The sequence below is a fragment of the Heptranchias perlo genome, chromosome 14 (assembly GCF_035084215.1).
Source record: "Heptranchias perlo isolate sHepPer1 chromosome 14, sHepPer1.hap1, whole genome shotgun sequence".
NCBI lineage: Eukaryota > Metazoa > Chordata > Chondrichthyes > Hexanchiformes > Hexanchidae > Heptranchias > Heptranchias perlo.
In genome coordinates, this window is record NC_090338.1 from 3,623,592 (window position 1) to 3,641,231 (window position 17,640).

General features: G+C 48.2%; 1 protein-coding gene across 4 annotated transcripts in view; it reads left to right on the forward strand.

Annotated features, from left to right (window-relative positions):
• The first annotated feature begins 2,668 nt into the window (after window positions 1-2,668).
• rnf130 (ring finger protein 130) overlaps window positions 2,669-17,640 on the forward strand; it is a 179,885-nt gene continuing 164,913 nt past the window's right edge. The window contains exon 1 of one of the 4 annotated variants that reach the window (XM_067995963.1): window positions 2,669-3,424. In XM_067995963.1, coding sequence (XP_067852064.1) covers window positions 2,935-3,424 — 490 coding nt within the window. In that variant the 5' untranslated portion in view covers window positions 2,669-2,934. The remainder of the gene's footprint in view (window positions 3,425-17,640) is intronic. The other 3 variants (XM_067995960.1, XM_067995961.1, XM_067995962.1) reach the window with 3 other exon arrangements.

The following is a 17,640-nucleotide window of genomic DNA, read 5'->3' on the forward strand; positions in this document are numbered from 1 at the left end:
AGAAAGGATATAGAGGCACTGGAGAAGGTGCAAAAAAGATTTACTAGGATGTTACCAGAAATGAGAGGTTATACCTATCAGGAAAGATTGAGCAGGCTGGGGCTCTTTTCTCTAGAAAAAAGACTGAGGGGTGACCTGATAGAGGTCTTTATAATTATGAAGGGATTTGATAGGGTGGACGAAGAAATGTTTCCTCTTGTGGGGAGACCAGAACTAGAGGCCATAAATATAAGATAGTCACTAATAAATCCAATAGGGAATTCAGGAGAAACTTCTTTACCCAGAGAGCGGTGAGAATGTGGAACTCACTCCCACAAGGAGTAGTTCAGGCGAGTAGTGTAGATACATTTAAGGGGAAGCTGGATAAACACATGAGGGAGAGAGGAATAGAAGGATATGGTGATAGGGTGAGATGAAGTAAAGCGAGTGGGAGAAGGCCCCTGTGGCACAGGCCTGTTGGGCCAAGAGGCCTGTTTCTGTTCCATAAATTCTACGTAAGAATGATACTGGGGCTTAAATTTTGAGGACAGGTTGCATAAACTTGGCTTGTACGGTGACAGTGGAAGAACAAAAGTGGGGGGGGGGGGTGTGAAGATAAGTCTGGAGGAAGTTGCGCAGGCAGGCCACGCTATCCGAAAGCCGGCTCTGGGCTCTCACGTTCAGTCAAGAGCGGGTGCTGGAAATCGAAATAAAAACAGAAAACGCTGGGGCAGGTCAGGCAGCACCTGTGGAGAGGAGAAACAGAGCTAACGTTTCAGGCCGACGACCCTTCGTCAGAACATTGACCGGAAACCTTAACTCTGTTCCTTCCCTCGCATTCAGTGCTTGACCAGGTTTTGAATATTTCAATACAATGGTCTTAGACCTTTTTTTTTGGTCATTGAATTCCCTTTTGCTGGATAAGGTCAGGACACTGGGAAAGAGACAGATGCAGGAATGCAAATCCAGAGGTGGAGGAGAAGGTCTCAGGCTCAGGACCCAACCAGCCTCCACTGCACCTGCGCAACGCCGGCCAGCGGCTGGCCCTGGAACTGCGCATGCGGAAAACCAAACCTGCCTTAAATTGACACCACGGATTTACACCTTGCACGAAATCTATAAATCTGTGCACGCGCCTCAATGTTTTAACACTTTTTTTTTTGTTGTGTGGTGGAGGGGGGGAGTTGTGTGTGTGGTGTTTGTCTGTCTGCCAATTTAATAGGACAAAGTCAGCATGGCTTTACGAAGGGGAAGTCATGTCTGACAAATTTGCTTGAGTTCTTTGAGGACATAACGTACAGGGTGGATAAAGGGGAACCAGTGGACGTAGTGTATTTAGACTTCCAGAAGGCATTCGACAAGGTGCCACATAAAGGATTATTGCTCAAGATAAAGAATCACTAGATTGGGGGTAATATTCTGGCATGGGTGGAGGATTGGTTATCTAACAGGAAGCAGAGAGTTGGGATAAATGGTTCATTCTCGGACTGGCAACCAGTAGCCAGTGGTGTTCCGCAGGGGTCGGTGCTGGGTCCCCAACTCTTTACAATCTATATTAACGATTTGGAGGAGGGGACCGAGTGTAACATATCAAAGTCTGCAGATGATACAAAGATGGGAGGGAAAGTAGAGAGTGAGGAGGACATAAAAAACCTACAAGGGGATATAGACAGGCTGGGTGAGTGGGCGGAGATTTGGCAGATGCAATACAATATTGGAAAATGTGAGGTTATGCACTTTGGCAGGAAAAATCAGAGAGCAAGTTATTATCTCAATGGCGAGAAACTGGAAAGTACTGCAGTTCAAAGGGATCTGGGGGTCCTAGTGCAAGAAAATCACAAAGTTAGTATGCAGGTGCAGCAGGTGATCAAGAAGGCCAAGGGGGATAGAGTATAAAAACAGGGAGGTATTGCTGCAGTTATAGAAGATATTGGTGAGATCGCACCTGGAATACTGCATACAGTTTTGGTCTCCATACTTAAGAAAAGACATACTTGCTCTCGAGGCAGTACAAAGAAGGTTCACTCGGTTAATCCCGGAGATGAGGGGGCGGACATATGAGGAGAGGTTGAGTAGATTGGGACTCTACTCATTGGAGTTCAGAAGAATGAGAGGCGATCTTATTGAAACATATAAGATTGTGAAGGGGCTTGATCGGGTGGATGCGGTAAGGATGTTCCCAAGGATGGGTGAAACTAGAACTAGAGGGCATAATCTTAGAATAAGGGGCTGCTCTTTCAAAACTGAGATGAGGAGAAACTTCTTCACTCAGAGGGTAGTAGGTCTGTGGAATTTGCTGCCCCAGGAAGCTGTGGAAGCTACATCATTAAATAAATTTAAAATAGAAATAGACAGTTTCCTAGAAGTAAAGGGAATTAGGGGTTACGGGGAGCGGGCAGGAAATTGGACATGAATTTAGGTTTGAGGTTCGGATCAGATCAGCCATGATCTTATTGAATGGCGGAACAGGCTCGAGGGGCCGAGTGGCCTCCTCCTGCTCCTATTTCTTATGTTCTTATGACCCCAATGGCATTTCGAGAGGGCACCTGCACACATGTGGGAATAGCGGCGTGAATGCGCATGCGTAGCGGGGGGAGGGGGGGGGGGCTGGGGCACGCATGCTCAGTAGAGGGGGGGCGGGTTCGTTCGCGGGGGGGGGGGGGGGGGCTCGCGTGCGCATGCGCGCGTGGGGGCGGTGGCGCTCAGCTGTCAGGCGGATGTTTTTTTTAACGGACACGCGGCGGGAGCGCGAGGAGGAGGAAGAGGGAGCGGGACGAAAGAGGAAAAACCGATTAGAATCGACTGCTGAAAATGTTTCTGGGGGGAAAAGCTGAGGTGAAGTGGGATCGGTTTTAATCGGGGGAGCGGGAAAGATCGAAAAAAAAACGTTTTTCTTTTTCGTCTTCTTGTTGTTGTTGTTGTTGAGCGGCGGTTGGGGCGCGCGCGCTCTCGAGGATGAGGCGGGCGTCCCGCGCGGGGCCGCCGCCACCGCCGCGGCTCGTGCTTCCCGCCGCCTACTTGTTGCTGCTCCTCCTGTTACCGGGCCGGGCCCAGGCCGAGCCCTCGGATCACTACAGCGCCAAGGAAGAGCTGGTGGTCGCCGTGGTGATCGTGTCGTATGTGGATCCGTCCAGCGGGCACCTGAGGCCGTTGATGAGCCGCATCGAGGACGGGCGCTACGGCCAGCACTCCCCCAAGGTGGAGGTGGATGGCGGCACGGTGCTGGCGCCGGTCTGGGTGCCCGGCACCCACCGCAACCGGCAGGGCTGCGACCCCCACACCCGCTTCGTGGTGCCGCCCAACACCAGGCAGTGGATCGCGCTGCTGCACCGGGGCAACTGCACCTTCAAGGAGAAGATCCTGAGGGCGGCCGCTCAGAGGGCGACGGCCGTGGTCGTTTACAACAACATGTCGGACGAGAACCCGATCGTCATGTCCCACAAAGGTAAAGAGGAGTGGGGAGGGGGAGTGAGCTGTCGTGGGGGGGGGGGGGGGGTGCTGGTACTCGGCATGGGGGGATAAACCAGCAGAGAGAGAGAGAGAGAGAAGAGGGGGGGGGGGGGGATAAACCAGCAGAGCGAGAGGAGGACGAGGGGGGGGGGATAAACCAGCAGAGAGAGAGAGAGGAGTGGGGGGGGATAAACCAGCAGAGAGAGAGAGAGGAGTGGGGGGGGATAAACCAGCAGAGAGAGCGAGGAGGGGGGGGGGGTAAACCAGCAGAGAGAGAGAGGAGGGGGGGGGGGTAAACCAGCAGAGAGAGAGAAGAGTGGGGGGGGATAAACCAGCAGAGAGAGAGAGGAGGGGGGGGGGATAAACCAGCAGAGAGAGAGAGAGAGAGGAGTGGGGGGGGGGTAAACCAGCAGAGAGAGAGAGAGGAGTGGGGGGGGGTAAACCAGCAGAAAGAGAGAGAGGAGGGGGGGGGGATAAACCAGCAGAGAGAGAGAGAGGAGTGGGGGGGGATAAACCAGCAGAGCGAGAGGAGGACGAGGGGGGGGGGGATAAACCAGCAGAGAGAGAGAGAGGAGTGGGGGGGGATAAACCAGCAGAGAGAGAGAGAGGAGTGGGGGGGGATAAACCAGCAGAGAGAGCGAGGAGGGGGGGGGGTAAACCAGCAGAGAGAGAGAGGAGGGGGGGGGGGTAAACCAGCAGAGAGAGAGAAGAGTGGGGGGGGATAAACCAGCAGAGAGAGAGAGGAGGGGGGGGGGATAAACCAGCAGAGAGAGAGAGAGAGAGGAGTGGGGGGGGGGGTAAACCAGCAGAGAGAGAGAGAGGAGTGGGGGGGGGTAAACCAGCAGAAAGAGAGAGAGGAGGGGGGGGGGGATAAACCAGCAGAGAGAGAGAGAGGAGTGGGGGGGGATAAACCAGCAGAGCGAGAGGAGGACGAGGGGGGGGGGATAAACCAGCAGAGAGAGAGAGAGGAGTGGGGGGGGATAAACCAGCAGAGAGAGCGAGAGGAGGGGGGGTAAACCAGCAGAGAGAGAGAGAGGAGGGGGGGGTAAACCAGCAGAGAGAGAGAGGAGGGGGGGGGGTAAACCAGCAGAGAGAGAGAGGAGGGGGGGGGGTAAACCAGCAGAGAGAGAGAAGAGTGGGGGGGGATAAACCAGCAGAGAGAGAGAGGAGGGGGGGGGGATAAACCAGCAGAGAGAGAGAGAGGAGTGGGGGGGGGGGGTAAACCAGCAGAGAGAGAGAGAGGAGTGGGGGGGGGTAAACCAGCAGAAAGAGAGAGAGGAGGGGGGGGGGATAAACCAGCAGAGAGAGAGAGAGGAGTGGGGGGGGATAAACCAGCAGAGAGAGCGAGAGGAGGGGGGGTAAACCAGCAGAGAGAGAGAGAGGAGGGGGGGGTAAACCAGCAGAGAGAGAGAGAGAGAGGAGGGGGGGGGGGTAAACCAGCAGAGAGAGAGAGGAGGGGGGGGGGGTAAACCAGCAGAGAGAGAGAGAGAGAAGAGTGGGGGGGGATAAACCAGCAGAGAGAGAGAGGAGGGGGGGGGGATAAACCAGCAGAGAGAGAGAGAGAGAGGAGTGGGGGGGGGGTAAACCAGCAGAGAGAGAGAGAGGAGTGGGGGGGGGTAAACCAGCAGAAAGAGAGAGAGGAGGGGGGGTAAACCAGCAGAGAGAGAGAGAGGAGGGGGGGGTAAACCAGCAGAGAGAGAGAGAGAGAGGAGGGGGGGGGGGTAAACCAGCAGAGAGAGAGAGGAGGGGGGGGGGGTAAACCAGCAGAGAGAGAGAGAGGAGTGGGGGGGGATAAACCAGCAGAGAGAGGAGGGGGGGGGGGATAAACCAGCAGAGAGAGAGAGAGAGAGGAGTGGGGGGGGGGGTAAACCAGCAGAGAGAGAGAGAGGAGTGGGGGGGGGGTAAACCAGCAGAAAGAGAGAGAGAGGAGGGGGGGGGGGTAAACCAGCAGAGAGAGAGAGAGCGAGAGGAGGGGGGGTAAACCAGCAGAGAGAGAGAGAGGAGGGGGGGGGGGTAAACCAGCAGAGAGAGAGAGAGAGGAGGGGGGGGGTAAACCAGCAGAGAGAGAGAGGAGGAGGGGGGGGGGGTAAACCAGCAGAGAGAGAGAGGAGGAGGGGGGGGGGTAAACCAGCAGAGAGAGAGAGGAGTGGGGGGGGATAAACCAGCAGAGAGAGAGAGAGAGAGAGGAGGGGGGGGGATAAACCAGCAGAGAGAGAGAGAGGAGTGGGGGGGGATAAACCAGCAGAGAGAGCGAGAGGAGGGGGGGTAAACCAGCAGAGAGAGAGAGAGGAGGGGGGGGGTAAACCAGCAGAGAGAGAGAGAGAGAGGAGGGGGGGGGGTATACCAGCAGAGAGAGAGAGGAGGGGGGGGGGGTAAACCAGCAGAGAGAGAGAGGAGTGGGGGGGGATAAACCAGCAGAGAGAGAGAGAGAGAGGAGGGGGGGGGGATAAACCAGCAGAGAGAGAGAGAGAGAGAGGAGTGGGGGGGGGGTAAACCAGCAGAGAGAGAGAGAGGAGTGGGGGTGGGGTAAACCAGCAGAAAGAGAGAGAGAGGAGGGGGGGGGGGGTAAACCAGCAGAGAGAGAGAGAGCGAGAGGAGGGGGGGTAAACCAGCAGAGAGAGAGAGAGAGGAGGGGGGGGGTAAACCAGCAGAGAGAGAGAGAGGAGGGGGGGGGGGTAAACCAGCAGAGAGAGAGAGAGAGAGGAGGGGGGGGTAAACCAGCAGAGAGAGAGAGGAGGGGGGGGTAAACCAGCAGAGAGAGAGAGAGAGAGGAGGGGGGGGGTAAACCAGCAGAGAGAGAGAGAGAGAGAGGAGGGGGGGGTAAACCAGGAGAGAGAGAGAGAGAGAGAGAGGAGGGGGGGGGGTAAACCAGCAGAGAGAGAGAGAGAGGAGGGGGGGGGGGGGTAAACCAGAAGAGAGAGAGAGGAGGGGGGGGGGTAAACCAGCAGAGAGAGAGAGAGGAGGGGGGGGGTAAACCAGCAGAGAGAGAGAGAGGAGGGGGGGGGGTAAACCAGCAGAGAGAGAGAGAGGAGGGGGGGGGTAAACCAGCAGAGAGAGAGAGAGAGAGAGGAGGGGGGGGGTAAACCAGCAGAGAGAGAGAGAGGAGGGGGGGGGGGTAAACCAGCAGAGAGAGAGAGAGAGGAGGGGGGGGGGTAAACCAGCAGAGAGAGAGAGAGAGGAGGGGGGGGGGTAAACCAGCAGAGAGAGAGAGAGAGAGAGGAGGGGGGGGGTAAACCAGCAGAGAGAGAGAGAGAGAGAGAGGAGGGGGGGGTAAACCAGGAGAGAGAGAGAGGAGGGGGGGGGGTAAACCAGCAGAGAGAGAGAGAGAGAGAGAGGAGGGGGGGGGGGTAAACCAGCAGAGAGAGAGAGAGAGAGAGAGGAGGGGGGGGGTAAACCAGAAGAGAGAGAGAGGAGGGGGGGGGGGGGGTAAACCAGCAGAGAGAGAGAGAGAGGAGGGGGGGGGGTAAACCAGCAGAGAGAGAGGAGGGGGGGGGGGTAAACCAGCAGAGAGAGAGAGGAGGGGGGGGTAAACCAGCAGAGAGAGAGAGGAGGGGGGGGGTAAACCAGCAGAGAGAGAGAGAGGAGGGGGGGGGTAAACCAGCAGAGAGAGAGAGAGAGGAGGGGGGGGTAAACCAGCAGAGAGAGAGAGAGAGAGAGAGGAGGGGGGGGGGTAAACCAGCAGAGAGAGAGAGAGAGGAGGAGGAGGGGGGGGGGGTAAACCAGCAGAGAGAGAGGAGGGGGGGGGGGTAAACCAGCAGAGAGAGAGAGAGAGAGAGAGGAGTGGGGGGGGATAAACCAGCAGAGAGAGAGGGAGGAGGGGGGGGGGATAAACCAGCAGAGAGAGAGAGAGAGAGGAGGGGGGGGGATAAACCAGCAGAGAGAGAGAGAGAGGAGGGGGGGGGGTAAACCAGCAGAGAGAGAGAGAGAGAGGAGGGGGGGGGGTAAACCAGAAGAGAGAGAGAGGAGGGGGGGGGGGGGGGTAAACCAGCAGAGAGAGAGAGAGAGGAGGGGGGGGGTAAACCAGCAGAGAGAGAGGAGGGGGGGGGGGTAAACCAGCAGAGAGAGAGAGGAGGGGGGGGGTAAACCAGCAGAGAGAGAGAGAGAGGAGGGGGGGGGGTAAACCAGCAGAGAGAGAGAGAGGAGGGGGGGGGTAAACCAGCAGAGAGAGAGAGAGAGGAGGGGGGGGGGTAAACCAGCAGAGAGAGAGAGAGAGAGAGGAGGGGGGGGGTAAACCAGCAGAGAGAGAGAGAGGAGGAGGAGGGGGGGGGGTAAACCAGCAGAGAGAGAGAGAGAGGAGGGGGGGGGGTAAACCAGCAGAGAGAGAGAGAGAGAGAGAGAGGAGTGGGGGGGGATAAACCAGCAGAGAGAGAGGGAGGAGGGGGGGGGGATAAACCAGCAGAGAGAGAGAGAGAGGAGGGGGGGGGATAAACCAGCAGAGAGAGAGGAGGGGGGGGGATAAACCAGCAGAGAGAGAGGAGGGGAGGGGGCGGGGGATAAACCAGCAGAGAGAGAGGAGAGGAGGGGGCGATAAACCAGCAGAGGAGGGGGGGGGGCGATAAACCAGCAGAGAGAGGAGGGGGCGATAAACCAGCAGAGAGAGGAGGGGGGGCGATAAACCAGCGGGGAGAGGGAGATAAAGCAGCACAGATTAAAAAGAAGGAAATAAACCAGCAGTGAGAGAGAGAGAGCGCGTGCAATAAATCAGCAGGGAGAGTGGGGGTGAATAACACAGCAGGGAGAGAGAGAGAGAGTGGGGGAGGGAAATAACCCAGCACAGAGAGAGTGAGGGGGGAATAACCCAGCAGGGTGAGACACACTTGGGGGAATAACCCAGCAGGAAGGAGGAGAGAGAGAGAGAGAGAGAGTGGGGGGGAATAACCCAGCAGGAAGAAGGAGGAGGAGAGAGAGAGAGAGAGAGTGGGGAATAACCCAGCAGGAAGGAGGAGAGAGAGAGAGTGGGGGGAATAACCCAGCAGGAAGGAGGAGAGAGAGAGTGGGGGGAATAACCCAGCAGGAAGGAAGAGAGAGAGAGAGAGAGAGAGAGTGGGAGGAATAACCCAGCAGGAAGGAGGAGAGAGCGTGGGAGGAATAACCCAGCAGAGAGAGAGAGAGGGGGGGAATAACCCAGCAGGCAGAGAGAGAGAGAGAGAGAGAGAGAGAAAGGAAGGAATCACTCAGCAGGGAGGGAGAGAGAGAGAGAGAGAAATAACCCAGCAGGGGTACAGAGGGAGCAATAAACCAGCAGAGAGAGGGAGTGAGGAATAAACCAGCAGGGAGGGAGAAAAAAACAGGGAGAGGGATGGGGGTGGGGGATAAACCAGCATGGAAAGGGGGGAGTGAATGAACCAGCAGAGAGAGGGGGAATAAACCAGCAGAGGTGGGGTGGAAAGTGCAGTAGCATGTGAGTAAACTAGTGGAGAGCTAGTGAGGAATAAACCAGAAGGGAGGGCAGAGGGAATAAACCAGCCGGGAGGGAGAATAAACCAGGAAGAGAAAGGAGGGGGGTAAACCAGCAGTGAATGGGTTGGTGGGGAGGAATGAACCAGCAGAGGAGGGGCAGAAAGTACAGTAGCAGAGGAATGAACCTGGAGAGAGTGGAGGAATTAAAAAGCAAAACAACGGGATTGTGAGCTATATTATAGTTTGGTATGGAGCAGTGCTTCTCATTATACCTTAAACTGAGAGAGAGAAATTCATAACATAACATATACTGAGATAAAAAGAAGTGCTGCAAATGTTGAAAATTTGAAATGAGAAAATGCTGGAAATGCACAGCAGACCCATTAACATCTGAGTAAGGGAAGAGACGGGTTAATATTTCAGCTAGAGAGCCTTCCTATAACTCTTGCATGACTCCGTGTTGTTTTTCAGCTTTGCAACATACCAGCCATGCTCAGTGAATGCCTCACGGTTTGGTTATATTGCACTTATGGATTTTATGTCTGATTGATTTTGAGAATAGTGTGTGTGGTTTTGTGCAAAGCTTTCCTGCCCCATCTCATTAGGGAATAGAAGACCTTTAGTGCATTTGTGCTTAAATGCTATGCATAGCTCTGCTTGTCACCTTCCAGTTGGCATTGAAATCTCTAATGTTGGAAACAAAACAATTGTCCCTTTGGCTCTTTTCTAACATTAAAAGCTTTTTCGAAGGCCATTCAGTGAGTCATCTGGGCTCCATTTAAATAAGGTTTCAAAAAGTTATTCTATATCCCAAAGGTAAATTCACAATCGATTTAAAATTCTAGACTGACATTGGTTTGTTTGCTTTTTATCCTTTTAGTTTAAATTGAGAAATGAAAATGAAAGGGCCAAGAGCTATAAGGCAGGACACCACCAAGGTTGAAAAGATGAGATAAATTGAGTATGGGCTTAGCTGACACACAGCTTTACTTTTTATTCCACCTTTTTTAAATATACCAAACATTTTGCACTGCTGCAAAGCTGAAACCACTTTGCAGCGATGGAAATGTTATTGTAACTACTATTAAAGTGTAATCTGTTGCAAAAAGTGTAATGTTTGTGCTTGTTCTGCTGTTGTCACCGACGTTTGCGTTTAGGATTAGTTTCTTATGTCACCGCTGTCATGTTTCATTGCTGTGGTTTGGATTGCTCACATCCTCTGCAGCTGTTGCACCCCAAGTGCTTACACTGGGACAACATGTGACTTGGCAAGGTGGCCATTCCTTTTAGCAATATATTATGAGGATGTTCTGTTTTCTGTTGGGAGAAAATGTAACTCCTTCCAAAGGTTTGACACCTACACCAGGAATAAGCCTGTCTGGATCAGTAATCCAGCGTAAATTATTTAAAAATAAACATTGTCTATTTGCCAAAGTTTATTGCAAATTAGATAGATTTTTTTCAGAAAATAATATTTTGGGATACAGTATACAAGTAATTTGAGTCATGACATGTGGTGCGTGTAACAGGCTCGGGAGAAACAGGTGACTTTGGACCTATGGTTCCCAAAACTCTCCCCCACTGGGGGTTCTCTTCACCTCATGTCTGGGTCTGTTGTAGACTAATTGATGGAGATTGATTACTATAATTAATCAACAACTCCATTATGGTTGTATCCTGCGACTCCCAGGATGGGAGAAGGTGAACTGGATGGACCTTGGGTTTTTTTTTCTCTCTCAATTCCTATGTTCCAAAGGCACCATCTGTTACAGAAAGACAAGCAGTGACCAAATTGCTGCAGGTAGATTATAGATAGCACTAGACAATGAGTGGACAAGTGATGTGTTATCGCCAGCACTGAGAGAGCAAAACATTAACTATGTGAATAAAGATGGATCATGATGGCTGCCCACTGCTATTCTGAGGGTTGTAAACTTTCTAGTTGCAGTTTCACTCTGATTTAGTAATCATGTCTAATCTATCTTTGTGTGGGGGTGAGTGAGGGGATAATTTTTGCCTGGTAAAAATATATTCTGTCATCACTGATGATCTGTTGCCTAGCTGCCACTCATATAATTGTAAAAAAACAAAACCCTCTAAGTTGTGATTGCATTTCATGCACTTTATTTTATAAATAATCTTAAAAATGTATGAAACGTATCCAGGGGCATGTAGCATCCGGAATTACTTTTAGAAACTACTGCCCTTTCATAGATCAAAGAGGATTACGTTAATAGTTTTCCTGTCAGTTGCACCTGTGGTGTTTGTGGATGACATTATTACCTTCATCTAAAAGGATGATTGAAAGTAGTGTCCGACTGAATGCCTGCACGTAGTTAGCGCATGACAGGCAGCATCATGAATCTCTTCAGTTTCACTGCATTATTAGAGACTACACACAAATCATAATATAAGGTCCTGCCTTCTTTGACCGTATTTATGCAAAAAATACCATTCCCCCTGTAGAAAGGTCCTCATTTTTTCATTAAAAAAATTTGACTGCACTAGCTGGCTCCCTGATCGGGGTCACTGTCATGCCTTTCACAAAGCTTGGATGTTGGAACAGGATATTAAGTTTATTGTATTTGTCCTCTGCTCCCTGCACTGCCTGCTCCTTGTTGCTTTCATTGAAGCACCTGGGTTTGATTGGAGCTGGGGCTGAATGGCAAAATATCACATTTCAATACATCATCCTGAGAAACAGCAAGATGACGGCAGCTCTGGTTGGGAGGCCAGCTACTTAATGGTAAAAATTCAAAGAAAACAAAAAAAAAAAATCTGCTGGTGGTTATGTATGTGCTTTTTGGCCAGTGTTCAAGGTTAAGAACCATTGTGCTGGAGAGTTCATTTTAATTAAAAAGCAGTTTCATATAAATAACTCCCTGCGACGGTGTGTTACTAGTTCCAACACAAATGTGAAAGGCAGATCTGACTCATGAGGTTTATTTTTCTTGTGTATTTTTAAATTTAAATCCAGTTGCAGACAATCACAAATATGTTCTCCAAAGCATTTTGTGGATATGAAGCTTATGTCCTTGCATGTAAATATTTTTGACTGGAGCTAAGTTTGCATTCCTGGATGTTTTGGATGGAAACTAAACTGCATCCTTTTATTTGATACTCAGGTAGTTTTCTGAAAGAGAGGCTGTGGTAGACATTAGTTGTAACAACCCTCTAATTCTGCATTATTTCTCATTCCATAATAATTGTGCACCATGATGGTTGTGGCCAACACATGCATTGAAATATTTTTTTAAACCAGACAAATAGCTGCCTTTTCTAGGCTGTACAATCTAAAACATTTTGTGTACCCTCTTTGTGTACCTTCAGTGCTCTCTTTCCCTCCCCTCCCCCTCTCATGAATATATGTGTTTGTATATGTAACATACTAAACAGGAAATAAAAATTGTCGATTTGGCTTGAGCATATTAGAGGATCCAAAATTCAGATCTGGATCTAGCTTTTTCAGATGACTGATATTTGTATTTGGTTTCTTATTGTTAGAATCAGTTTTATGGAGTGCTTCAAAGATCTGTTACTGACTTATGACTTGGCAGCATTGGCATCTGAAATAAATTGGCAAATTGATAAATGTTAGAATTTGTACAATTCACATTCAGAATCTACCTGTACAGCTCCATATTGGGTCTGTAGTGGTATTTTGTTCTTGTGGAGGCTTAAAAGGGCAAGAATTTTGACCAGAAAATATTAATTTTCCCCTCTCTTACCCTACGGTGGTTGTCTTTCTGGACCTGCAGTAATGCTGTTGTATTCTACAAATGCACATTTCATGAAAATTTCTTGGCCCTGCCATTACCGTTTTTAAAAAAAATTAACGGTAATGGTTTCATAAGTCCCAGTTCTCCGATAAGATTAATACAATTAAAAAATGACTATACATCAGTATGACATTACATGTAGCGAACTGATGTACGCAGAATAAATGTTCGATGCGTTTTATATGTTGGTCTTATTTCAATATGGCTAAATATTTTGTTCCACATAAAGGCAAATGATAGGAATTAAATGGAGAGAATATTTCCAGTTGTCTAAAGTTTATTAGTCATAGTTGGAGTGATCAGCTAGGAATATGTAAGGAAAATCTAAATCTGTTACTTGGGTTAATTAAACATTTGCTGTACTGTATCAAGACTAAATGTATATCACCTAAAGGATTTTTATCTATAATGTCAATCATAAAAAGCTAAAATGGATCCGTACTGACATATTTGTTGCCTATGTTATCTTATTATTGGATGTTTTTGTATAATTAAATAAAAAGGACACTTTCTCCCCTTTCCCCATTGTTTAAATCTCTTGATTTAATGTGCATTGCTTCCAACACTGTTTGGATACTGGGTAGAATATTCTCGTCATCATCAACATTCTTTTAACTCCTCTTTTATTTCTGTAGTAATTCTAAGAGGGAGTGTGTCAGATCATAAGGGACTTTTGGGGGGTTTCTAATGATGTATATTTCAGTACCTTGTGCCAAAATGGTTTGATTAAACAACAAAATATTTGATAAAGATGGGTATAGAGGGATATGGGCCAAGTGCAAGCAACTGGGACTAGCTTAGTGGTATAAACTGGGTGACATGGACATGTTGGGCCGAAGGGCCTGTTTCCATGTTGTAAACTTCTATGATTCTAAAGGGATCTTGCTTCGTCATATTCTTAGAAGCACATTGGAACATTCGATTCTTTTATAGGTCTGGTTGGAGTCGGGTACCAGTGGATGGTTCAGAATCGGGAATTGAACGATGTATAACTTGTGCTGCAGTCCAAATCTCTTCCCGCTTAACAATTTTTTATTGTACGTGTAGTGATCCAAGGCATTGTGTATTTTGGGCGTACTCTGGGACTTGTTTCATTGGTTTAATGTATGTACTTGCTTATAAAGCTAGAAATTGTTATCCTGTTTGGGGCTGAACATTGGGGGAGGGATGCTTATCGTCTTTGTAAATGGGTCACATTCTCAACTTTCCTGCCAGATTTCAGTTTAGGCTGCTGCTATACTGCTAGAATAGATAAGGGGGAACCAAAGTGGATGTGGTGTATTTGGATTTTCAGAAGGCTTTCAATAAGGTCCCACACAGGAGGTTGGTGAACAAAATTGGAGCACATGGAATTGGGGGTAATATACTGGCAAGGATTGAGAATTTGTTTTCTGTCTGTTAACCGAGAGTAGGAATAAATGGGTCTTTTTCAGGTTGGCAGACTGTGACTAGTAGGGTATCGTGGGGATCGGTGTTTGGGCCCCAGCTAGTCACAATCTATATCGATAATTTGGACGAGGGGACCAAATGTAATATTTCCAAGTTTGCTGATGACACAAAACTGGGTGGGAATGTGAGTTGTGAGGAGAATGCAAAGAGGCTTCAAGGGGATATAGACAGGCTAAGTGAGTGGGCAAGAACATGGCAGATGGAATATAATGTGGAAAAATGTGAAGTTATCCACTTTGGTAGGAAAAAGAGAAATGCAGAGTATTTTTTAAATGGTGAAATTGGGAAATATTGATGTTCAAAGGGACCGTTGTGTCCATTTACACAACATTCACCTGAGGAAGGAGGAAGCCTCCGAAAGCTTGTGAATTTCAAATAAAATTGCTGGACTATAACTTGGTGTTGTAAAATTGTTTACAATTGTCAACCCCAGTCCATCACCGGCATCTCCACATCCTTGTAATGAGTCACTGAAAGCTAACCTGCAGGTGCAGCAAGCAATTTGGAAGGCAGATGGTATGTTGGCGTTTATTACAAGAGGATTTAAGTACAGGAGTAAAGATGTCTTACTGCAATTATATAGGGCCTTGGTGAGACCACACCTGGAGTATTGTGTACAATTTTGGTCTCCTTACCTAAGAAAGGATATACTTGCCATAGAGGGAGAGCATTGAAGGTTCACCAGGCTGATTCCTGGGATGGCGGGATTGTTGTATGAGGAGAGATTGAGTACAGTAGACATGTATTCTCTAGAGTTTAGAAGAATGAGAGATGATCTCATTGAAATATACAAAATTCTTACAGGGCTCGACAGGGTAGATGGAGGGAGGATGTTTCCCCTGGCTGGGGAGTCTAGAACCAGGGGTCACAGTCTCAGAATAAGGGGTCGGCCATTTAGGACTGAGATGAGGAGAAATTTCTTCACTCGGGGTGGTGAATCTTTGGAATTCTCTACCCCAGAGGGCTGTGGAGGCTCAGTTATGGAGTACATTCAAAACAGATCGATAGATTTCTAAATACTAAAGGCATCAAGGGATATGGGGATCGTGCAGGAAAATGGCGTTGAGATAGAAGTTCAGCCATGATCTTACTGAATGGCGGAGCAGGCTCGAGGTGCTGGATGTCCTACTCCTGCTCCTATTTCTTATGTTCTTATGTTTAAATTAGAGACTGCCCAACAGGATAAAGACATGGAGATATTTAAAATCAGCAGCAGGAGCCAACCAGAACTGAAGTTGGGAGGATGAGTTGCCTTTTAAATATCTCTGCACAAGAGGAGAGGTGCAACAGCAGATTGGAAAGCCTTATTTGAAATGAGAGCAAATGCACTTACGGAGACGTGCATCTTGTATGAACGTCATGGATATTTTGGAGGCTGGGGCATCTTCTTACATGAGTTGCTTTAAGCACGAGCATATTACTTTGAAATAATTAGTTTTAAACCTTTGTTGTTTTACAGTTAGATGTCAGCTGTGGCTCAGTTGGTAGCACTCTTGCCTCTGAGTCAGAAGGTTGTCGGTTCAAGTCCGACTCCAGAGACTTTAGCACAAAGTCCAGATTGATGTTTCAGTGCAGTACTGAAGGAGTGCTGCACTGTCATAGGTGCCGTCCTTCGGATGAGATGTTAATCCGTCTGTCCCCTCAGGTGGATGCAAAAGATCTTGTGCCGCTATTTCTAATGAGATGGGGAGTTTCCCCAATATGTCCTGGCCAAGATTTTTCCATCAACCAGCGTCACTTTTTTAAAAAAAAATCGGATTATCTGGTCATTTATCTTTTTGTGGGACCTTGTTGTGCACAAATTGGCTGCCATGTTTCCCACATTACAAGAGTGACTACACTTCAAAAGTATTTCATTGGCTGTATATCACTTTGGGACGTTCTGAGGTCGTGAAAAATGTTATATAAATGCAAGTCCTTTTCTATTATCTTTTAAAAAATTTTTTCCTTTTTTCTTTCTCCATTTGCAGTAATTATGACATTTGTAAACTTGCATATGGTACTTCACTTTCCTAACTAAAACAAGGTACTGATTTATTTAGACCTTTTAATAAGTCTTTAAGGAACTGGAGAGAGGTGATCTTTGAAAAAGATAACCAAGATCATGTAATACTACACATTGTATTTGTTATACTTGGACATTTTTCATGATTTATTGTGTTACACTGGTGCTCAGTGCTCTCCTGAGGCTTGCTTACAGCACCTTGAGGTCACTCTGTGACTTCAAGTTATGGAGAGACATTTGAAGTGGCTCTGTGGTGTTGGAAGCAATATTGTAGTGGTGGGTTTATTTGATGCGGCCAGTTACTCTGGTGTAAGGCTCTCCTCCGAACGATGTGTCACATGGCTAGTATCATTGCAAATCTGTTACTTCGTGTATGCAAAAGCTAGACATTTATTATACATGGGTGAAATGTCCACCCAAAAAACTGGTATCAGTAAAAGTGACCATGAAGTGACCGTCGTAAAAACCCAACTGGTTCACTAATGTCCTTCAGGGAAGGGAACCTGCCGTCCTTACCCGATCTGGGACTATGTGTGACTTCAGTATCGCGTCAATGTGGTTCACTTCTTAACTGCCCTCTGAAGTGGCCTAACAAGCCCCATAGTTGTTAGGGATGGACATTAAATGCCAGCCTTGCCACCGACGCCCGCATCCCAAGAATGAATACTTAAAAACTGAAACTAGTTTCTCATGAACCATAAGCAGTTAGAAACAATCTAAATAATTGTACACTAATACACAGGAGCAGTAAGTATTGGAGCATAAAATGTTTTCTAGAAAATGAACCGGAAAAGCCCGTTAGACCCAACAAGTCCATTCATTTTTCATGGATCAACCTTACCTTATGATGATCCTTCCCACCATGTTTCTCCATCCCCTCTCTAGAAACAAATGTAGTCGTGTCTTGAGCCTATTTATGTTGATTTAAACTCTGTAATGATAGCCAAGTGCCTGGTAACTGTGTTAAGCTTTTGTGGCATTACTACCCCAAACCAAGAATATTTGCGTGCCACAAGTGGTAATATATCAGTGGTAATGAGCATCCTTACAAGTTCACAAGTGTCCAACATATTTCTTGGTGCTATGCTTTGCTTCAGTAAGGACACAAAACAATGTGCCAGACCAAACTCCACCACTAAGAGGTAATTTCATTTTGAATTTTTAACCAAACAAAATGAAACTACAATACCACGTAGGAAATTGTCATGTTTGATTTTTAATTCCATTTGTAAGGTCGCCTGTACAGCTCACTTGCAGCTTTGTTGCTTGTGAGTTGTGGGATCTTAACTTTGGAGAAAACACCAGTGGTGTTCAGCAACTTTTTGTGCAGCGTTCTATGTATCTGACATGTTCGAAAAAATGAACCACAAAGTTAGAGGCAGCATGGATAAACATGCCACATTACACTTCTTCCTTTGACCACAAATGTTTTTTTCCCCCCTTCTAATCTTCTCCTGATTTGCTTACGTCAAGTAAAAGGGGAGCTGGTTGAGATACTGGGTGGGGTGAAAATTGATAGAGGAAGTAGTGGAAAGGCTAGCTGTACTTAAAGTAGATAAGTCACCCTGTCTGGATGGG